Source organism: Mesoplodon bidens (assembly GCF_964165515.1).
Source record: "Mesoplodon bidens genome assembly, chromosome: 7".
NCBI lineage: Eukaryota > Metazoa > Chordata > Mammalia > Artiodactyla > Ziphiidae > Mesoplodon > Mesoplodon bidens.
Genome location: NC_138164.1, coordinates 47,550,946 through 47,574,829, shown reverse-complemented (window position 1 = coordinate 47,574,829; position 23,884 = coordinate 47,550,946). Strand labels below are relative to the sequence as shown.

General features: G+C 43.8%; 1 protein-coding gene across 1 annotated transcript; it reads right to left on the bottom strand.

Moving 5' to 3' along the window:
* Positions 1 to 20,523: 20,523 nt before the first annotated feature.
* RPS13 (ribosomal protein S13) lies at positions 20,524 to 23,537 on the bottom strand. The gene is made up of 6 exons (XM_081239228.1): positions 23,435 to 23,537; positions 23,244 to 23,292; positions 22,763 to 22,841; positions 21,659 to 21,828; positions 21,234 to 21,334; positions 20,524 to 20,603 (listed from the first exon to the last, which is right to left on the bottom strand). The coding sequence occupies exons 1-6, from the start codon at positions 23,455 to 23,457 to the stop codon at positions 20,570 to 20,572; spliced, it is 456 nt and encodes a 151-aa protein (XP_081095354.1). The 5' UTR covers positions 23,458 to 23,537; the 3' UTR covers positions 20,524 to 20,569.
* Positions 23,538 to 23,884: the final 347 nt, after the last annotated feature.

Genomic DNA, 23,884 nt, shown 5'->3' with positions numbered 1-23,884 from the left:
TGCCAACAAACACATGAAGGAATGCTCAACATCATTAATCATTAGAGAAATGCAAATCAAAACCACAATGAGGCATCACCTCACACTGGTCAGAATGGCCATCATCAAAATATCTAGAAACAATAAATGCTGGAGAGGGTGTAGAGAAAAGGGAGCACCCCTTCACCGTTGGTGGAAATGTAAATTGATACAGCCACTATGGAGAACAGTATGGAGGTTCCTTAAAAAACTAAAAATAGAACTACCATATGACCCAGCAATCCACTACTGGGCATATACCCTGAGAAAACCATAATTCAAAAAGAGTCATGTACCACAATGTTCATTGCAGCTCTATTTACAATAGCCAGGACATGGAAGCACCCTAAGTGTCCATCAACAGATGAATGGATAAAGAAGATGTGGCACATATATACAGTGGAATATTAGCCATAAAAAGAAACGAAATTGAGTTATTTGTAGTGAGGTGGATGGACCTAGAGTCTGTCATACAGAGTGAAGTAAGTCAGAAAGAGAAAAACAAATACCGTATGCTAACACATATATATGGAATCTAAAAAAAAAAAAAAGGGTTCTGAATAACCTAGAGTCAGGACGTGAATAAAGACACAGACATAGAGAATGGACTTGAGGACACAGGAGGAATAGTAAGCTGGGACGAAGTGAGAGAGTGGCATGGACATATATACACTACCAAATGTAAAATAGATAGCTAGTGGGAAGCAGCCGCATAGCACAGGGAGTTCAGCTCGGTGCTTTGTGACCACCTAGAGGGATGGGATAGGGAGGCTGGGAGGGAGATGCAAGAGGGAGGAGATATGGGAACATATGTATATGTATAACTGATTCACTTTGTTATAAAGCAGAAACTAACACACCATTGTAAAGCAATTATACTCCAATAAAGATGTTAAAAAAAAAAAAGAGTGGAGTCTCTTTCCTACAGCCCTCTGGCTCTTCTGAAAGCAAGCCCTGCTGGCTTTCAAAGCCAAATGTTCTGGTGTCTTGTCTTCCTGGTGCAAGACCCCCGGTCTGGGGATCCTCATGAGGGGCTCAGACCCCTCACTCCTTAAGGAGAACACGTGCAATTGTAATTATCCTCCTGTTTGGGCGTCGCCCACCTGGGGGTCTTGTCTGTACTGTGTCGCCACCCCTCCTACCCATCTTGTTATGGTTCCTTCTTTATATCTTTGGTTGTAGAAGATCTTTTCTGCTAGACTTCGGGCCTTTCTCATCAATAGTTGCTCTGTAAACAGCTGTAATTTTGCTGTGCACGAGGGAGGAGGTGAGCTCAGGGTCTTCCTACGCTGCCATCTTGGCCACTCCCCCATTTTACCTTTTCCATGTCACGCTTTCATGTACCTATAGACCTTACTACCCATTAGAATTACTTGGAAGCTTTAACAAAATGCCTGTGCCCTATCCCAAGTAATACAATTGGTGTTGGTGGCATTGGTATGACCTTAAATCTCCCCAGGTGATTCTAATATACACCCAAAATAAATAAGCACCACTACTGACCCCAAGCTATCAGGCCCCAGAGAATTCTTTTTCGCATTTTTCATTTTATATAATTAAGAAAAGGCACTCTGCAGGCTAAGAAGTAACATTTGAATGTGAGTGCAAATATGTGGTGCCAGTTCCATTCTGGGTCGATACCTCCTGTGATTGATCAAAACAAGATGTGAATTTTTCCCAATCATTACCTAGTCACGGCAAATGTTTCAGTTTATAAAAACAAAGTAATGAATTTTTTTTAAGTTCTACATGATCCTCGGCTGAGTACAATTACAAATATTTGTGTTGGATGGAATTTAAAACACAGAAGGTTTGTGTGCTTTCTCCCCTTTTCTGATCATAGCATCTCTAGGAGGTGAGCAGAGCAGGAGTTTTTATCCCCATTTCTAAAGGAGGACACAGAGGCCCACAGAGGGCAAGTGGGTCTCCTAAGGTTGTGTGGCTAGTAATGTAAGGTAGCCTAGACTCCAACACACCTCTCTGTATCTGTCCAAGGCCCTTTCCAACCTAATTATCAGGACAAATCACCACCACCCGTGACAAAAGGAGATTTGTCCAGAGGATCTTGCCCTTGATTGGCCCTCGGGAAGGACTTTAGTTTATACTAGACAGTCCTGCTGAAGTACATGGCACTAAGCCATCAACTTAAATGCAAAATAGTTCATGTTCAAAGATGAGTCAAAATATGATTCACTCAACGAAACATGTGCCCAAGAATTTTCAGCTTCCAAGAAACCAATAATGCATTATTCTCCAGTAAAAAGTCTGCTTTACTATCAAGGAGACAGTATGTAGGAGCATGAACTTTGGGGTCTAACAGATCTGCATTTGCCTCCGGGTGGTGCCCCTCACTAAGCTGTGTGAACCTGGGCATCCCACTTCTCTTATTATTGAATGTAATAACTTTCTATTGGCAGTAGACACTGCAAAGTCCTTGAGCTTCTATAGAACATACATCATGGTCCCTCCCCTCAAGAATTCTCAGTATTTCGGAGAAGTGGGTCTTTAAATACCAGAAAACCAGAGCTGCTCTGAAGCTGCTGGGAGAGCACTGCAGGAGCCTGAAGACCCTGGTTCAGGAAAAAATTATATAGATTTATAGAGAAAGATAAAGCAAATGTGGCAAAAGTTTAACAACTGGTGAATCTAGGTATATGGGTATTCATTGTATATTTTGCAACTTTTCTATAGGTTGGAAAATTTTCCAGATAAAAAGGTGACGGTGTAAAAGTTAAAAAAATTAAATATTAAAATATTTAGTAATAAACTAGTGAGAAATATGAAAGTTTATTATGAAGAAAACTCCTAAATATTACTGAGGTTTATAAAGCATGACTTGAATAAATAGGAGAGACACGCCTTGGGTAGGAAGACTCTAAATTGGGGGTGGGGACAGGAATAAGAAGTATTATGGATTGAATTGTGTCTCTGTGCCCCAAAATTCATATGTAGGAGCCCTAATCCCCAATGTGACTGTATTTGGAGATAGGGCCTTTAAAGAAGTAATTAAGGTTAAATGAGGTCATAAGGGTGGGGTCCTAATCCATTAGGACTGGTGTCCTTGTGAGAAGAGGGAGACCAGAGCTCATTCTCTTTACACCCACAGAGGAAAGACATATGAAGACTCATCAAGAAGACAGCTGTCTGCAAGTAAGGAAGAGAGGCCTCACCAGAAACTAACCCTGTTTGCACTTGGATCTGGGACTTACAGCCTCCAGACTTCAGGAAATAAATTTCTGTTGTTTAAGCCACCCAAGCCTGTGGCACTTTGTTAAGGCAGCCCAAGCCCACTAAGAAGTAAAGTGCTTCACCCAGGGCTAAGGTCCCACAGTGAGGAAATAGTGGAGCCTAGATTTGTACCCAGAGCTATCTGGGCCCTCTCTCCATGAAGTGATTGTGTGAGTCAGGTCAGTGCTTCTCAAATGTTAGTGGATATCAAAATTGCCTGGGGCGGAAAATCAGGGATTTTTCCTTACCCTGATTCTAGGGGGTCTAGGTGAAGCCCGAAATTCTGCATTTTAATAAGCGATGTCCCCACCAGGTGATTCTGCTGAAGGTGGTCCCAGACCACATTTTGAGAAATGCTGCTCTAATCTGAGCCTGGAGGTGCAGAAAGATGCAGGAGGGAGCAGATGACCCTCAAGGGACATGCATGTAATATTTCTACAAAGATATGCAAAAAATATTGTTAGCCTCTGAGAAGAAGGCTTATGGGTCTGATATGAGAGTGAAACTTACTTTAAAATTCTTGTTTTGTTTCATATTTTTTAACCTTAAGCATGTGTTGTTTTTCAGTCAGAAAACTAACTTGAGGGACTTCCCTGGTGGCGCAATGGTTGAGAAACCGCCTGCCAATGCAGGGGACATGGGTTCGATCCCTGGTCTGGGAAGATCCCACATGCTGCAGAGCAACTAAGCCCGTGTGCCACAACTACTGAGCCTGCACTCTAGAGCCCACAAGCCACAACTACTGAGCCCACAAGCCACAACTACTGAAGCCCACGCTCCTAGAGCCCGTGCTCTGCAACAAGAGAAGCCACCGCAATGAGAAGCCTGTATACCGCCAACAAAGAGTAGCCGCCCCTGCTCGCTGCAACTAGAGAAAGCCCGCATGCAGTAAAGAAGATCCACCACAGCTAAAAATAAAAAATAAAAAAACAATGGGCTTCCCTGGTGGTGCAGTGGTTGAGAATCCACCTGCCAATGCGGCGGAAATGGGTTCGAGCCCTGGTCCGGGAGGATCCCACATGCCGCAGAGCGACTAAGCCTGTGCGCCACAACTACTGAGCCTGTGCTAAGAGCCCGCGAGCAACAACTACAGAGCCCGTGCGCCACAGCTACTGAAGCCCGCGCACCTGGAGACCGTGCTCCGCAACGAGAAGCCACCGCGATAAGCCCACGCACCACAACGAGGAGTGGCCCCTGCTCACCGCAACTAGAGAAAGCCCGCACACAGCAACGAAGACCCAACGCAGCCAAAAATAAATAAATAAAATAAATTAATTTTTTAAAAACCCCAAAAACTAACTTGAAAAAAGAGATCATGAATTTAAAGAGCTTATTATTAGGGTACTGCCCAACATATAGTAGGTGCTCAATAAGTAAAAATTCCTTTCTTTTTTGTCTTCCACTCAAAACATTTGCTGTTCCTTCACTTCCCTCCCTTGTCCCTTCCAACAGTATCTCCATTTGTGCATTTGATCAATATATATTAATTTAATGCATACTATATGCCAGACATGGGTCTAAGAGTATAGGTGGTTGCATAAAACAGACACAGTCCCTTCCTGCCTGAAAGGAGCATCTAGTCCCCATCCTCACCTCTGGCAATTTTTTTTTTTTTTTTTTTTTTTTGCGGTACGCAGGCCTCTCACTGTTGTGGCCTCTCCCATTTTGGAGCACAGGCTCCGGACGCGCAGGCTCAGCGGCCACGGCTCACGGGCCCAGCCGCTCCGCGGCATGTGGGATCTTCCCGGACCGGGGCACGAACCCGCGTCCCCTGCATCGGCAGGCGGACTCTCAACCACTGCGCCACCAGGGAAGCCCACCTCTGGCAATTTTGACTCCTTAACTCCTGCCTACCTAGCTCTATACAGGCCATCCCTCCACACAAGCCTAAAGTAGCTTTCCCACTCTCTTCCTTCAGAATCTGACCTAAATTCTTCTCCATGGCGCCTCTGGACCCCCAGTGACATTCTCAGCAGAGGGACTCACTGGAGCCTAGGGCCAGCTTCCTGCTGCCCTCTGGTGGGGCTCCCTGGGGCTCACAGTACCTCTAAATTTCTAGGACCCAGGGACTTCCCTGGTGGTGCAGTGTTAAGAATGCCCCTGCCAATGCAGGGGACATGGGTTCGAGCCCTGGTCTGGGAAGATCCCACATGCCGCGGAGCAACTAAGTCTGTGCGCCACAAGCCACAACTACCGAGCTTGCGCTCTAGAGCCCACGAGCCACAACTACTGAAGCCCGCGCACCTAGAGCCCGTGCTCTGCAACAAGAGAAGCCACTGCAATGAGAAGCCCACGCACTGCAATGAAGAGTAGCCCCAGCTCAACGCAACTAAAGAAAGCCCGCATGCAGCAACGAAGACCCAATGCAGCCATAAATAAATAAATTCATTGAAAAATTAAAATTAAAAATATAGTAAATCTCTAGGACCTGCTGTTTCCTAGAACCCATGCTCCGCAAGAAGAGAAGCCACAATGAGAAGCCCGCACACCGCAACGAAGAATAGCCCCCACTCGCCGCAACCAGAGAAAGCCCATGTGCAGCAATGAAGACCCAACGCAGCCAAAAATAAATAGATAAAAAAAATTATTAAAAAATAAATCTCTAGGACCTGCCATCACCCACTGGCATCTGCTTCCCCTTAGGTGGTCAGGCCCCAAGGGATCTGTGTACCCATGACATACTGGCTTTCCCTGGATCCTGTGGCTCAAAGCTGGGATCTGTGTGACCCCAAGTTCGAGCCAGAATGTCCCAAAGGCCACTGTCTTTGGAGCGGCAGTGCTATATGCGAGGGCAGTAGTACTACCCTGCGTGTGTGTGTGTGTGTGTGTGTGTGTGTGTGTGTGTGTGTGTGTGTGTCAGGGTTGGGTGGGGACTTCAGGTGAAATACCTTTAATAGAACTCTTTCATTCTTTCTTTTACTGTTCGTTTTTTATCTTGTGCCACTGGCTGGTTTCCAGAGCACCCGTGCATGGCCTCTGCGTGTGGCCTCCGCTCTCTCACAGCTTGGAGGCTCAGGGTCAGCCTTCCTACCCCGAGCATGAGTGATCCAGGTAACAAGGCCTTTTCTGCCCTAGCTTCAAAAGTCCTAAAGTCACTTTTTTTGAATTCTAATATTTATAAGCAAGTCACAGGCCTGGCAGATTGATAGGGAGGACGATTAGACCCCACCTCTTGAGTGGAGGACAAAAAGAGTTTGATATAGACAATCTCCCACACCCAGGGTGGATCCAGGCACTCCACTTACTGCCCAGCACAGGACAGTGGGCCTGAGCAGAGCCCAGCTAGAAATGGGGTGGAGGTAAGATGGGAGAGAAGGTGGACTCATCTCTCCTCGGACAATTTCACTTGACCATGGCTTCAGGTTCTACTCCTCCCTGAAGATGCTACATCTCCTGCCTAGAGCTTTTTTCTCTGAGCTTCAGACCAGTCTGTCCAACTGCCTGCCTGCTTTCCCTTTCTGTGCCTTGTATCCTTCGGAAAATGGAGATGCTGATGCTCTCTACTCACAGTGACTATCAGAATTAAATGAGATAATACTGATAATGCCCTTAGTGTAATGTCTCGCACGTGTAAGTGCTCAGTGTTACTTATTATTATTTGACCTAATTGGATATCTTATAGACAGTTCAAACTCAACATCTCCAAAACTGAACTCATAATGTACGGCCCACACCTGCCCGCCTCCACCCAGTGTTCCCTGTCTTCATGAATGACTGCCACCCCTGCTTCTGCCCGTGCCAGAGACTGGCAGTCATCTTTCTTTCTTTTTTTTTGCAGTACGCGGGCCTCTCACTGTTGCGGCCTCTCCCGTTGCGGAGCACAGGCTCCGGAGGTGCAGGCTCAGCGGCCACGGCTCACGGGCCCAGCCGCTCCGCGGCATGTGGGATCTTCCCAGACCGGGGCACGAACCCGTGTCCCCTGCATCGGCAGGCGGACTCTCAACCACTGCGCCACCAGGGAAGCCCGGCAGTCATCTTTCATACCTCTCTTTCACTCCCCACATCCAACCCAACGCCAAGTCTTGACAGGTTTATCGTCTAGATGTTTCTCTAACTTCTCCACTCTTCTCCACCTCTACCCTGACACCTTAGTCCGAGCTGCAGTCATCTCTCCTTTGGACTCTGGCCTCCTCTCTGGTCTCCCAAATTCACTAGATCCAGTTCATCTTCCACTCACCCTCATCCATTCTTCACCCAGCGGGCAGCCAGAATATTTAAAAAATGTAAAGCTTATCATGTCACTCGCCCTAATTAAAACCCTTCATCCCTATTGCTCTAAAGAAAAGACCGTCCCTTTCAAAGGCCTACAAAGTCCTGTGGGTCTGGCCCCTGCCTCCCTCCCCCACTCACTGGGCTCCTTCTGCCACAAGGCCTTTGTACGGGCCATTTCCTGTGCCTGGAATGCCCACTGCATCTCCCCACTTCACTCCCCCTTACGTCAGACAACAGCTCAAGAGTCACATCCTCAGAGAAGCCTTCTCTACCCACCTTGGTGAGATTCCTCCACCAGACCACCCGACCACCCATAGGCTCTTGTAGCACCAGACCCATCTCCTTTGTAGAACTTGTTACCATTGCCATCTGCATTTGTATGGTGATCATTTAATTAGTATCTCTCCCCTCCAAAACCCTGTAGGCTCCATGAGGGCAGGGACCGTGTCTAGTTTTGCTCACTACTGTATCTCAAAGCCTAAAATAGCAGCTGACACACAGTTCAATAAACATTTGTTGATTGGATGGATGGATGGATGAGAGAGGAGAGGAGAGGGGCCAGGGCCATTGTAAGCATCTAGAGAATGTTGCTGAATGAAGAAATAAATGGACAGGTTGGGCAGAGTCCAGGAAATGACTCACAGCCGATTTTCCATCCTTCAGGCACGCGCACAGCCAGAAAGGAATGTTATGATGTAAGAAAAAGTGATTTAGTCAGGACTGGAAACACATCTTCCCTGCCCCAGGGCCTCTCTTCTGGAGGTGCTGGAGACTTGAATAGTTTCACCTGCTTCCAGAACTTAGCATGGCATTGCCTGGGCGGGGGGCGGGGGTGGGGGTGGCTTCCAGTCTATCTGGTCCAATCTCCTTCTTTTCTAGTAAGGATCAGCCAGGCAGTGAGACTTGCCAAAGTTCACACAGCACCTCTGGGGGCCAGTGCAGGGATGGAGAAAACAGGGCTCAGGCACCGACAGCCTGGGTTCCATTCTGGCTGTGCTATTCACAGACGCCCTGTCCCAGGCTCTTTCCCCAGTGGTAGAGGGGGACCTAAGTCTTATCACCTGAATGGCTAACTGACCACACCCCCAAATCCCAGTTCAGCTTCCTCTGTGACCCTCCTGCGATACATTCTGGGTGGCATCCCACACCCACCCAAATGACTACTTGACTTTCCTTTCCAGCCCTACCCAATCTTTATCTTGCTTTCAAACGTCAGAGACCTAACCCAGTCAGACAATAATCCTTGCACATGTAGAGCGTGTCACACCCCAAGCTGCTTTGAAAAAATAGGAAGAAATAAGACCTTGTTTCTAAAATCTAGTGTCCAGTCTCTGTGGCCTCATATTGGTCATGTGACCTTGGGCAAGGGATTTTACTTCCATTTTACAAGAGGAAGCTGAGGCAAAAAGAAGTTTAATACTTTCTGTGGTACAGGGTTGCTGTAAAGGTCCAGTGAGATTACAGAGACAAAAGTGTTTGTGATCCATAAGTTCCTGATCCTGAGTTAGAGGTGGTTAGAGCTCGGGGTGACTTGCATGAATAATAGCACTTTAGTTAGTGTAGGGCTTTACAGTTACAAAAGGCAATCAGGCCCTTCGAATCTTTGTGAATTTGTTAATAGATAACTGTGTTCGAGTAGGTTCTCAAGTAATATGCCAGACCCTCTAGGAAATGTATGTGTCCAATGATGAGATTTCAGACACTGCAGTTAAGTTAGCTGGAGAGATTTAGGGCAAGTGGGGGTGGGGGGTGTCTAATGACCCTCAGAGGGTAGGGTACCAAATCAGTCTTCCAAGAAGACCAGTCTGGCCCCAATCTTTGAGCCAAAAGCCATGCTGGAGGGGTGTGAGGGCCAGTGCTGATGGCCCATGCTGAGAGACTCCCAGATCAGTCGAAAGCCCTTTCCCTGGACTAGAAGAGTGGATGCTGGCAGAGCAGGACCCCCAGTGACACAGGACCATCCCATACCTCCAGCACTAGATGGTCTCTGTCCCAAGTCCCCCTTGCATTCCAGACCCAGTACCATGGCATCCCCACAGAGGCACCACAAAGGCAACCCAGAACCTCCAACCTCCAGCCTGTTGGTCAGTCAGTGCCTGAGTGGAGAAGAGCACAGCCTCAAAGCAGCCCTTCTGCCCTTGGATCCCCCAGCCCGGCTCCTCCTCACGCACTGACTGCCAGAAGCAAAGAGGACAGTGCCCTCACAGAGAGAGCATGCTTTGTGCTTTTCCAAGTTCTTCCTCCTCTTCCATCTCCTCCCCCCTCACCACGGCCCTGTGAAGTAGAGCTCCATGTGAGACCCAGAAAGACACATGGGGAACTGCTACCCAGCAGTCAAAACCATACTCCTTTTGAGTGATGAGCTTCCCATCCCTGGAGGAGTTCAAGCAGAAACTGAACAGCCACCTGTAATGATTCCAACCCAAAGGAAAAGTAGGTCCTGTGGACTCTCCTGTTGTGATCTCCCACCTGCTCCTGCCTCTCCAGGTCCTGTCTGTGACCACCCAAGCTCTATGAGCAAACTGCCACTCCCCTGCCCTCCTGGCCTTACAGCAAATAGCTCTATGTCTCCTACGGAATAGTCCAGCAGCTTGGCCTGGACCTGGGCCCTCTGGGAGTTGACCTAACTTCTTTCCTAGACTTTTCAGTCCCTACCACTCAGTTCATCAGCCGAACTAGAATACTCACTGGACCCTCACACTGCACACGCTCCTACCTCATACTTTGCTCGTGCCGTCTCCTCTGCAAAGGAGGCCCTTTGCCTGGACTGCATCCCTCCCCTTTCCCAGAATGGCTTTCAAAATGCAGCTCATCTGCCATCTCCTCTGTGAAGCCCTCCCAAATTCTCTGTGATTTTTCCTTACCACTTTATCTGCACCTCTCTTCTGAAGTTAACTTCAACCTTGTGAGATTTGTATGCTTAATGACTAATGTGCCCTACCTCACACTAGTCTAAAACTTTTTTAAGGTGCAGGATCAGGTGTGAGTCATCTTATTAACATCTGGCATAGCACATGCATGTTGAATGAATTAGTGATGAATCCAGACCCTAAATTTGCTGTTCACCGCTGTCTAGAATGCTTGTCACAAAAGTGCTCAATAAATATTTGTGGAGTGAATGAATTGCGTTTATAACTCAGACCCTGTAGAGACTTTTAAAATGAATTACGTTGGGCATACAAAAAGAATATAACAAAACCCCTTGTACCTATCACCTAGCTTATGAAATAAAACCTGACACAGTTGAAACTCTCCGTGTAGCCCTGCCCAATCTTGCCCACCTCCTTCCCCCAGAGGAATCACTATCTTGATTTGGAGATTTATCATTCCCAAGCTGCTGCTACACGTCACAGCAACAGGTAACAGTGTATGAAGCAGTCTGACTGCAGGTGAGACTGGGAGCTGGGAACAGCACTAGCTTAGACCTGAAAGACAACTCTTATCCTTAGCTTAAGAGAACTCTAATTTCTATTCATAGGGAAGAAAACAAGACAGAGGGAATTCCCTGGCGGTCAGTGATTAGGACTCCGTGCTTTCACTGCAGAGGTTGTGGGTTCACTCCCCGGTCGGGGAATTAAGATCCCGCAAGCCTTGTGGCGCGGCCAAAAAAAAGAAAAAAAGAAAAGAAAATGAGAGAGAAATAATAGTAAAAACTGCTTATACTCACTGAGACTTCTGAAGATTTAAATTTTTGATTTCTCTAATGGATATATTGTCATATATTAGGCATTAGCTAAAATATTACTCAATTTTTTAATTGGTTTGTCTAGAACACAGGTCTTTATTATTTGCACTTCTCTTTAAAAAAAAAAAAAAAAAGAACAAAACCTGACAAAATGGATAAGAGGCATCAGTTGTAGTGATAGGAACACCAGGCATCTGAATGGCCTTAGTTTGAGTTACCTTTTCTGAGCCTCAATTTCCCCATCTTTAAAATGGGGGTAATTTTCTCACATAAATGAATTTATGCCAAACCTCCTTCCAAAAAAATCCAGAATCAACTTTTTGGGAAGTTGTGAAAATCAAAGAAATAACAAATGACAGAGTACTTTTAAATAAGAAGCTGCAGGTATAGGGTACTGTTAACACACACACACGCGCGCACACACACACGCACACACACACCACCCCCACCCCCGGTGGTAGAAAGAGTAATTCTATCTGGACACAATTCCATACTGTCTATATACTATACTGTATAGTGAGCATCCCAATTCAGATCCTTACAAGGATTACTGGACATTTGAGGAAAGCCTTTAACATAAAAGACAAACAAACAAAAAAGGATCTCAAAGAAAACGACAATGTAGAGGCAGAAAAAGTTTATCTGTGAAACAACAGGTTTCTATGAAAAGCAAGTTCAGGGAACAAAGATGAGCTCTGAGCAGTGATGAGCTGGATCTGGCTCATAAGGGCTAACAATACCCAACTGTTACTTTCTGAGGAATTCTGAAAGCTAGCTATGCACAGGGCATCACTCAAAATTAAATTATATAAACTCAAAGGTAAATAAATTATTTTTAAAACAATGTAAGAAATAAAGCTCATCACTTCCTAATTATTTTACATCATTTTATTATCATCTATGGTCTTAAAGTCATTTATGTTTATTGTTTCTGTACAGGCAAAATACTATATAGTTGGTCTACTGCCAAGTATCTCTTCCCAGCTCCATCCCACTGGTAGCTTGAAATTGGCTATCATGGGATTTTTTACATCACAGAATAGGTAAACACTACAAATCAGTGCCCACCCCCCCCAGAGATTTAAACATTCACCAACATACATATATGTAAATATTATATATATATATACACACACGCCCTCCAGCATACATATAACATATACCACTGGCTCTGGGAAATTAAAAATATAAAGGTAGAAATGGAAAAACTTAGTAAGACTGGAAGATAAAGTTGAAACCTCTCATGAAGGAAAAGCGATGGACAATAGTTGGTAAAAGATGAAAAAAATTAGAGCATCAGTCCAGAAATCTAATGTGCAAATGAGTTCCAGAAAAAGAACATAGAAAACAGTGTGGAAGAAATATTAAAGGAGTAATTCCAGAAAATTTCCCAGAACAGCAAGACAATTTTGAAACTGAAATAGCTGAGTACCTTGCAGAACAAATGAAAAAAGATAAAACCAAGGCATTATTGCACATCTCAGAACACTAAGCAATAAAGAGACAATCCTAAAAGCACCAGGTCAAGAAAAGAAAAAAAAAACCCAAAAGAAAAAAAAAAGGTTATAAACAAAGCAGTGGGATACAGAATGACATCTGACTTCTCAACAACAGTTTTTGTTCGTTTTTAGTTTAAAACAATAAGCAGTGCTAAAACTCTTTAGGAAAAATTATTTCCAATCTAGAGTCTACTCCCAGTCAAATTCTATCAGTCAACAATGAGAGTTGAAAAGACTTTTTCCAAGATCTCAAGTTTTTTCATCTCTGGTGTGCATTTATTTAACCAATATTTGAGAACCTACTATGTGCCAGACACTATTTTAAATTCTAGGGATATAGCAGTGAACAAACAAGGTCCTTGCTCTATGGGGCTTTCTTATAATCTGAAAAGATCAACACAGCATGTCAGGTAGTAATCAGTACTCTGAAGAACAGCAGGACTAGGGGGATGGAGTGCTGGGTAGGAGGGAGCTCTTTTAGACAGGGCCTCTGGTTGAGGTTACAGTGAACAGAGACCTCAATGAAGGAGCAAGCCATGCAGATGTCTGGGGGAAGAACCTTCCAGGCAGAGGAATGAACAAGGGCAATGGCCCAGGGAGGAGTGTTTGTGAAACCAGGCCAGTGTGACTGGGAAGGGAGGCAGATGAACACAGAGGCCACACCACAGGGGCCCTTTGAGTTGGATACTTCCCTTTTGTCCCCCCACACCCACGTGCCACCCTGTTCTGCCGCCTGGGAAGCTGATGTTTATGGCCCATATCAACAAGCTCCCTTGACCTCTGGCTTCCTATGAGATTTGGCCAATGGGAGGGACCTGCAAGAAATCAGAGGGCAGGAGTCATCTTTACCCAGATGACCTTCAGCAGCTTGGAGTTTGCCTGTGCACTTCAGCTTGGGGGTGGGTGTCCCTAATGCCTCTCCAGGGTTGCCAGCTCCAGGAAACCGCAGATAGCATGCCTTGTGGCTTCCCTAAACCCCACTGGCACCTCTGTAGAGTTCCTTTAGTACACACTCTCCAAATTCCTCAATTTCAGTGTGACATCCACCCGTTTTCCTGCCAGGATCCTAATACTCCCTTGTAAGGCAAGATAAGGATTTTATTCTTAAGGAGATGGGAAACCACTGGAGGTTTTTAAGCATGCGGGACACCGTGTGACTTAGATTTTAAAAGATCACTCTAGATGGATGCAGTAAACTTCGGTGGGGAGTCACAGGTGGTAAAGAATAGTTAGGAGGAGGCTTTTACAATATTAAGAGAAGGTGACTCAGACTAGGGTGTTTGTAGTAGAGGTGATAAGTGGTCAAATTTGGGGATACGTTGTTAAGATCAAGCCAAGAGGATATGGTGACCAAGTGGATATATGGGTGTAAGAGAAAAAAAGGCAAGGCTGATTCAGGTTTTTGGTCCAAGGATGAAATCAAGTTGCCATTTATTAAGACATAAATGTCTTGGGAGAGAGCAGGTTTGGGCTACAAAAGAGTTCAGTTTGGGAATAAATAAAGTCCACATACGTATTAGAGATCCAAGTGGGGATGCTGAATTAGTGGTTGCATATCTAAGACAGCTGGAGTTCAGAGAAGGTCTGCGCTGGAGATAGGAATTTTCGTGTACTTAACATCAAAGAGAGCATTTAAAGCCAGAAACTCGATGAAATTACCTCGGAGTTGGTATAAACAGGGAAGAAATGAGGTTCAAGGATTGAGCTCTTTCTTCAGGAGCTACCAGAGGATGTTTCACCAAAAGGAAGGCGTAAACCAAGAGGAAGATATATGATATGGAAATAGGGACTCTGACACTGGAGGCAGAAAGAATCCCATATTGATGGCAAAAGGAGACCCCAGAACTATAGGTCTGAAGAGTAATTTACCTGAGTTGGAGCTAGCGGGTGAGTGCCCTGGGAGGGATATCACCAAAAAACGAGAACAAAAGTAAACTTGATTGAACATGTTGAGATTTAAACTATGGTTCAACATTTGGGGATGAATTAGAGATAGGAACACAGAACACTAAGCAGATGGAAGAACAAGTTAATTACTAACATTTTCTGTAAATATATGTATTTACGGGAAATGTTAAGTATAGAATTATACATATTCTATATAAACATTATATGAGACATCCAGATGAAGAGGTATAAACTAAAAATCAAGAAATCATAGTAGGGAGTTCCCTGGTGGCCTAGTGGTTAGGATTCTGGGTTTTCACTACCATGGCCTGGTTCAATCCCTGGTCAGGGAACTGAGATCCTGCAAACCATGCAGCACTGCCACCAAAAAAAAAAAAAAAGAAATCACAGTATAAGAATGGTGCTTACAGCAATCAGAGAAGAAAAGGAAATAAAAGGAATCCAAATTGGAAAAGAAGAAGTAAAGCTGTCACTGTTTGCAGATGACATGATACTATACATAGAGAATCCTAAAGATGCTACCGAAAAACTACTAGAGCTAATCAATGAATTTGGTAAAGTAGCAGGATATAAAATTAATGTACAGAAATCTCTGGCATTCCTGTACACTAATGATGAAAAATCTGAAAATGAAATCAAGAAAACACTCCCATTTACCATTGCAACAAAAAGAATAAAATATCTAGGAATAAACCTACCTAAGGAGACAAAAGACCTGTATGCAGAAAACTATAAGACACTGATGAAAGAAATTAAAGATGATACAAATAGATGGAGAGATATACCATGCTCCTGGATTGGAAGAATCAATATTGTGAAAATGACTCTACTACCCAAAGCAATCTACAGATTCAATGCAATCCCTATCAAACTACCAATGGCATTTTTCACAGAACTAGAACAAAAAATTTCAAAATTTGTTTGGAAAAACAAAAGGCCCCGAATAGCTAAAGCAATCTTGAGAACGAAAAACGGAGCTGGAGGAATCAGGCTCCCTGACTTCAGACTATACTACAAAGCTACAGTAATTAAGACAGTCTGGTACTGGCATAAAAACAGAAAGATAGATCAGTGGATCAGGATAGAAAGCCCAGAGATAAACCCACGCACATATGGCCAACTTATCTTTGATAAAGGAGCCAGGAATGTACAGTGGAGAAAGGACAGCCTCTTCAATAAGTGGTGCTGGGAAAACTGGACAGGGACATGTAAAAGTTTGAGATTAGATCATTCCCTAGCACCATACACAAAAATAAGCTCAAAATGGATTAAAGACTTAAATGTAAGGCCAGAAACTATCAAACTCTTAGAGGAAAACATAGGTAGAACACTCTATGACATAAATCACAGCAAGATCCTTTTGGACCCACCTCCTAGAGAAATGGAAATAAAAACAAAGATAAACAAATGGGACCTAATGAAACTCCAAAGCTTTTGCACAGCAAAGGAAACCATAAACAAGACCAAAAGACAACCCTCAGAATGGGAGAAAATATTTGCAAATGAAGCAACTGACAAAGGATTAATCTCCAAAATTTATAAACAGCTCATGCAGCTCAACAGCAAAAAAACAGACAACCCAATCCAAAAATGGGCAGAAGACTTAAATAGGCATTTCTCCAAAGAAGATATACAGACTGCCAACAAACACATGAAAGAATGCTCAACATCATTAATCATTAGAGAAATGCAAATCAAAACTACAATGAGATATCATCTCACACCAGTCAGAATGGCCATCATCAAGAAATCTAGAAACAATAAATGCTGGAGAGGGTGTGGAGAAAAGGGAACACTCTTGCACTGCTGGTGGGAATGTGAATTGGTACAGCCACTATGGAGAACGGTATGGAGGTTCCTTAAAAAACTAAAAATAGAACTACCATATGACCCAGCAATCCCACTACTGGGCATATACCCTGAGAAAACCATAATTCAAAAAGAGACATGTACCAAAATGTTCATTGCAGCTCTATTCACAATAGCCCGGAGCTGGAAACAACCTAAGTGTCCATCATCGGATGAATGGATAAAGAAGATGTGGCACATATATACAATGGAATATTACTCAGCCATAAAAAGAAACGAAACTGAGCTATTTGTAATGAGGTGGATAGACCTAGAGTCTGTCATACAGAGTGAAGTTAGTCAGAAAGAGAAAGACAAATACCGTATGCTAACACATATATACGGAATTTAAAAAAAAAATGTCATGAAGAACCTAGGGGCAAAACGGGAATAAAGACACAGACCTACTTGAGAATGGACTTGAGGATATGGGGAGGGGGAAGGGTAAGCTGTGACAAAGCGAAAGAGAGGCATGGACATATATACACTACCAAACGTAAGGTAGATAGATAGTGGGAAGCAGCCGCAGAGCACAGGGAGATCAGCTCGGTGCTTTGTGACCGCCTGGAGGGGTGGGATGGGGAGGGTGGGAGGGAGGGAGATGCATGAGGGAAGGGATGTGGGAACAGATGTATATGTATGACTGATTCACTTTGTTATAAAGCAGAAACTAATTAAAAAAAAATGTAAAAAAAAAAAAAAAAATTAAAAAAAAAAAAATGGTGCTTAGAACAATTCCATATACATCCAAAAGAACTGAAAACAAGTACATGCACATAAATGTTCATAACATCACTATTCAAAACAGCCAAAAGTGGAAGCAATCCGAATATCCATCAACTGATGAATGCATAAACGAATTATGGTATATACATACAGTGGGATATTATTCAGCCATAAAAATGAATAACATAGATAAAGGCTACAATGTGAACGAGCTCCCAAAACATCATGCCGAGTGAAAACCAGACATTAAAGGCCATACATAGTATGATTCCATTTATATGAAATATCCAGAATAGGTAAACCCTTAGGAACAGAAAGCAGATTGGTGGTTGCCAGGGGCTGGGGGGAGGGGACAATGAGGCATAACTGCTTTATGAGTACAGTGTTTTATTTTGGGGTGATGAAAATGTTTTGGAACTAGGTAAGGATGGTGGTTGCACAATGTACTAGATGCCACCAAATTGTTCACTTTTAAATGATGAGTTTTATGTAAATTTCACCTCAATTTTTTAAAAAAAACATGTTATTTAAAAATAAGAAGGCATATTACATGTCAAAAAAACAGCTGAGTTGCAGGTGGTTGCCCTAGATTTAGGCTGCAAAACAGAAGGCACTGTTTTTAGTTATAAGCCTCATAAAATAATCACGACTTTTAAAACCAGATATATGCATAACTTCCAGTTAAAAAATAATAAGATGAACACGTGTCACTTGAAGAAAAGATGATTTTTAAATGAAAAGAACAGTTGTTGAAGGAAACCTTCAGATACTAAGAGCTCACATATGGGTAGATCCGGACAAATTATATGCATATGCTGCTTCCAACTCAATCAATATAGATGTTACAAAGAAAAAGCATATGGGAACTTTTCTTTGAAAAGAAAGAATAAATGTCTAAGTCTGGAAGACAGATGAAGACAGACCATACTATATTTAACAAAAGGGAGAAACAGAAAATTTTTTTTTAAATTTAAACAGACTAATCCATTTAAAAAAGAAAAAGATGATGAGGGAAAAACATAAGGGATAGTATCAATAAAGTTCTTAAAACTTCTATAGCAAAAGTACCATAAACAAGATCAAAAGACAGAATAAACTGGGGAAAATATTTGTAACACATGATAAAGGGTTAATAACAATGTCCCAAAGAGAAACTGGAACAGAGCATAAATAGGCAATTCACAAAAAGTAAACATAAGATACTCATTAGTCATCAAAGAGGTAAAGCAGAATATCAGTCTCTCTTAACAAAGATTTATAAACAAAGACAATTTTCAAAGGACGTAAAGAAATGATATTCTCATACGCCTTTTGGGTACTTATCAGTACACTTTTGAAAGGCAGTTTGGGGACTTCGCTGGCAGTCCAGTGGTTACAACTCCGGGCTCCCAATGCAGGGGGCACGGGTTCAATCCTTGGTTGGGGAACTAAGATCCTGCATAAGACTTTAGCAGTCCCAAGCCCTGAAAAAAATGAGTGGAAAACACACACACACACCCCACACCCCTTGCCCATGTGTAATCCAAAATAAAATGTTATTTTAAAAATAGGCAGTTTTACAAAATATAAAATACACACACCGAGAGATCCTATTTCTGGGAATTTATCTCAAGATAACTACTAGGCAAATTAGAGTACAGTCTATGGAATACTAAGTTCCCACAACCCGTAACAAGTAAAAAGATTATGGGATGATATATGCAGTATATCATCATATATGCAGCATGATACGATGATGCCCACGTCCAAAGTGTCGGCGATTATAGTGACCTGGAGAGACTTCTACTGCCACATATGAAGAACATCATGTGATCCTCACAGTAATTTAGAGATTCTTGAGATTTGGCCCCCAAACCACACGGCCTTTGAGTAGCAGGGCTGTTTCTGAAAGCCAGGTTTGAACCCTCTGCCTAAAGGACTGCAGATGGCTTTTACATTAATATATTATTTTTTAAGGTATAAAAAAACCTCCCAGTATGTAGTCCGATTTCGTATGTGCAGTAATTCTGTTGGCTTGATGGCAAAATTATAAATAGGTAAATACTTCTCCTAGTTAAAATAAACCTAGAGATGTTTGGAAACATCAAATGTTCCATGTACTACTGACTAGCTTTTGGTCCAGAACCATCAATACCCAACATTTGCCTAGCTTACCTGGGGTTTGCACAGGATCTTGCTGTTACCTTGTTTTACTTGTTCATCACTCTTGGAGATGTTTGCCTTATTACAGTAAATTTATTTCTTGGTTTATGAGTTACCCACTTTTAAGACCTGAACACAAAAGCACAGGGATTAGAAACTTACATCTAACACTATGTAAGAATTGGGTAAAATGTCCACACCTGTTTCCCATGTTTGTGAGCCCATTAGGATGTGGGGCTGAGTCAGTCTGCACACCCAGCAGAGCAGAGAGAGCTGCATACCCAGCAGAGCTGGGGAGGCAAATATACGCAGTGTCCTGAAGAACAAGGGAAGTGAAGGGGGTGTCTGTGCCCCCAGAGCAGCATCCCACAGGGACATCAATGCTACTTACGTACTGGTCTCTTGAAAACAAGGGACTTTGCCTGAGTGTGATTTCCACCACAACCTTGATTACTGCTTGGGGAAAGCTTACTGCATGGGGAAAGCTTAAGTAAAAAGATTAAACATTTACTCAAATGATAAACACTTAGAAAAAAGGTGGTGCATACACATGGCTTGCTTGAATTTTCTGAGTTCTGAAGGAGTAAACCAGCCAGATGTGCAGCTTCTCATTTACTGGTTTTACAGCCTTGAACACCTCACTCCAGCTGTTCAAGACTTGCCTCTTTCAAACAGGGTTACCCATGTACCTCATTAGGTTTTAAGAATTAATTAAATGAATATTCTGACAACACCAGCTAAGTAAATTTTGTCCTAACCTATCCAAAAGTTGCAAGGCTCAGGGAGCTAAGCTCATCTCATAGTTCTTCCTGTTCCCTGAAGCCCTTCTTCATCTTTAAGCCTCACCCACAGGATTGGGATCAAATATTGCTTCCAAAGTCCCTCCATACTAAAGATGCCCTCCTCTCCAGACGCTTTCATGTGTATTTCTGATATTTCAATGTACATAACATCACAGATCTACCTCAAATACATCAAATGTATCAAAATTACTTAGAAACATTTTTGCCATGACATCAAAACAGTAAGTCACCACCTCCTAGTCTCTTCCAATACCTACCCACTTTGTACACAGAAATCACCATGAAGTTATAAACTGCTCAACTAGTTTGAGCAGTGAAGGGATGTAATGGATAGATGCTATCTTATTTCTCCCTGTGGAATCACCCAGTTCTAATTCTGCTAACACACATCCACATCAAAAACATAAACACATAAACCACTGAATTTTTTTTACGGAAAGAAATACAAAACATGTTTCTAGTTAAACAATGATTTTATTGCTTGAGTACAACAGACAAATTTATGCAACCAGGGCAGAGGCTGTGGATGACTCGCTGAAAAGGAAAAAAAAAAGGAGGGGGCGGGGATGAGAAGAGCTAGATTAATGAAAGTCCTCCATATCCATTCCAAGAATCTCCAAAAACTGAGAGCTATTTCCTAACAGCTAAAATAAACCCCGAATATATAAATACACCAAACAGCTCAGTTCCTGAATCAGTTCATTATGATCAAGCATAATATGAAGATGATCACTTAAACATCCAAAGAACTGGCCAACATAAGGAAAAACCTTTCTGGTGGAAACTCCAAATGTCTGGAAATTAGTCATTATTAGTGAGCAATCTAAGCAAAAATTAAGACAACATAAGCACCCGGGAGCAGAAGTAAGAACTGAAACTTTACCCACAATCTAAAAGCTATTTCAAAGGGCTTGCTTGTGTTCTAAATCAGTGGTCTACAGAATCATGGCCCTTTGTCTTTGTAAATAGTTTCAATGGAGCACAGCCATGTCCACCTGTTTATGTATTGTCTATGGCTGGTTTCTTGCTATAATCAGAGTTGAAAGAGTAGTTAACCATAGGTCCACACTCTAACACATTTACTGTCAGGCCTTTTACTATAATTATTACTATTTAATATCTGGCCAACTCCTGTTCTTGTTAACAAAAGGGGTCAATACTTACTATTTCCAATTGGGGGGGAGGACTCGTTTGGTCTTGTAATATCGAGCCAACCGGTGAATACGGCTCTCAATCAGAATCAGACGGAATTTGGCATCTTTATCCTAAAAATAAAAATTGACAGAATTCAGTAAAACCATTCAAAGCTAAACATTATTTTAACAGTAGAATGTATAGACACCACGTACTTTAATGAGAAGTTACCCAGTGTCCCTTAACAGAACCACAGGCTAGGGTTCATGTGGCTAGATTAAGTCCTTAAGGGAATTTAGGGAGCCAAAGCTCCCCCTGCAAATCTCTTCCGGTGGAACTCTTATTTCAAAGCAAACAGTGTGACTTGTTTGTGCCCTAACCCACCTTGGATAATTCAAATCACATGCATTATATTTTACTGAAATGAATTAGTACAAATAGTCCTCTTCTCTTACCTTTCTGTTTCTCTCGAGATGCTTTCGAACAGCAACAGCTTTCTTAATTAAATGATAGAGATCCTCAGGAAGATCAGGAGCAAGTCCTTTGGACTTAAGAATTCTCAAGATTTTATTGCCTGTCACAAAACGTACTTGTGCAACACCATGTGAGTCTCTCAGGATTACACCTGAAAAGGGAATAATATAAATTCCCACACCAAACATACAAATTGGAGCATGTGACGTCAAGGCTCTGAGATCAAGTCATTTTCCAAGTTTCCCATCTGTAAAACAAGGCTTACTTTTATACATCAGACACCGACGTTAGACTGCGTGCAAAACTCACTCAGACAGCTAAGGAAGGTTTACCCAACACTAAGGAAAACCCTTCTGGTGGAAACTGCGAATGCTGTAAGACCATCATCATAGGGAGCTGTTGGATTACAGGCCACCAAAGGAATCAAGGAGATTCTTCAAAACAGCACCATCTGACTACTTGACAGTCTATTATGTATCTCCTATTGTGTGCAATACCTCCACTAGTCTGTAAACTCCAGAAGACTAAGTTGCCCTTTTTATGATTACTTTATTCTCAGGATCCAGAATCACACAGCAGGCAAACATTCACTGAATGAAGCCATTTGCACAAAGTCACACACAGCTGAGGTTCAAACCACCTCTAACTGTGAGAAAGTGATGAGCTCTCTGAGTAGCCAATCCCAACTCTTCCATTAACACCTGTGTGATTTGGGGCGTGTTACACAGCTGCAATGTGCCTCAGTTTCCTCAGCTTAAAGAAAACTAGTATTTATTTGAAAGTATGGCTGTCAGAATTACACAACGTCAGCATATGTAAAGTGCTTAGAACCATGCACCTAGGAGAGTGCCTAGCCCAAAGAAAACACTCATCAAATTTTGGAGCACATTTTACTCACTTTACCGTCTTCCAAGTAAGAACCTGAGAGTTCAGCAAATGAAGACTAGGCCTCGGTCATCAACAGTAAAGCAAGGAAAACGAGCAAAAGATTTTCAAGCCAGGTGTGAGACATTTACCCCCCGAGTCTTCTTCAGCAGGTTACACGAGGGCAAGCGGAAGGGGCTGCATTAAACAAAAACACTCACCTATTTGCGAGGGAGTCAGGCCCTTCTTGGCCAGTTTGTAGATCTGCTCCTTCACGTCGTCAGACGTCAGCTTCAGCCACTGTTAATGGTAAAGAAAGCGGCTTTAAGACGAGAAACCAGGGATGGAACCGAAACACAGCGGTCCCCTCCAGCTTCAAAACCGCGCTCCTGGGCTTCCCCGGTGGCGCAGTGGTTGGGAGTCCGCCTGCCGATGCAGGGGACACGGGTTCGTGCCCCGGTCCGGGAGGATTCCACATGCCGCGGAGCGGCTAGGCCCTTGAGCCATGGCCGCTGAGCCTGCTCGTCCGGAGCCTGTGCTCCGCAACGGGAGAAGCCGCAACAGTGAGGCCCCCTTACCGCAAACAAACAAACAAAAAAACCGCGCTCCTCATGCACACGTGGTCCCCATCCCCGCGCCGCTTTCCCCAAGCAACGAATGGCACCCCCTCCCGGCCCCTCCCCGATCCCGCGCGCTACTTACGGTGGGGACGCTGCGGCGGTAGGGTAGAGCCGACTGGGACAGGCCCTTCCTGGGGAGAGAAGCAGTCTCGGGGTTAGGATGGCTGCCATAGCAGCCCAGAAGCTAACCCCCTCGACCCGCTGCCCACACTCCCTCTTTCCCCCCCATCCCCGGGCTCAGCCCTAGCAACCCGTTCACAAACCCAAGCTCACCCGGGAGCATGCATGCGACCCATGATGGCGGCGGTGTGGTAGCGAAAAGGAGTGAGAGGGTCGGAGCGCCGTAGGAAGCCGCCCTGCACGCCGGAAGTGACCTCACACGTCCTCGCTTCCTCGCCGGCAGGAGGCGGAGCTGCGCGGCGTGTTTCCCGGCGACCGCCTGACTACATATCCCGAAAAGCACTTCAACGTGGACTACACGTCCCGGCATGCATCGGTGTTTGAGGCGGTGCTAGGCTAGAGAGGGGGAAAAAGAGTCCGCCTCCAGCCTGGGCTGTGGGCTCGTTAGAAGTGCTTTTGCGCCGAGGTGTTTCAGGTTCGGAAGCCGGACTGGGAGTGCGAATGGAACAGATACGGCTGCAGAGGTTGGTAGACTTGGTCCCTGCCCTTAAAGAAGGCCGTTATCTGCGCCCCCACCGCCCAGCGAATTTGGGCGTCAGAAGT

What these genes read in the sequence shown, in the direction of transcription:
- RPS13 (XM_081239228.1), bottom strand. Translation starts at nt 23,457, where the DNA reads ATGGGTCGCATGCATGCTCCCGG. An exon ending in ATCTCGAGAGAAACAGAAAG is followed by an intron (nt 21,335 to 21,658) that starts GTAAGAGAAGAG and finishes TTTTATTTTTAG; the next exon opens with GATAAAGATGCCAAATTCCG. An exon ending in CTCCCCCCCAATTGGAAATA is followed by an intron (nt 20,604 to 21,233) that starts GTAAGTATTGAC and finishes TTTCCTTTTCAG; the next exon opens with CGAGTCATCCACAGCCTCTG.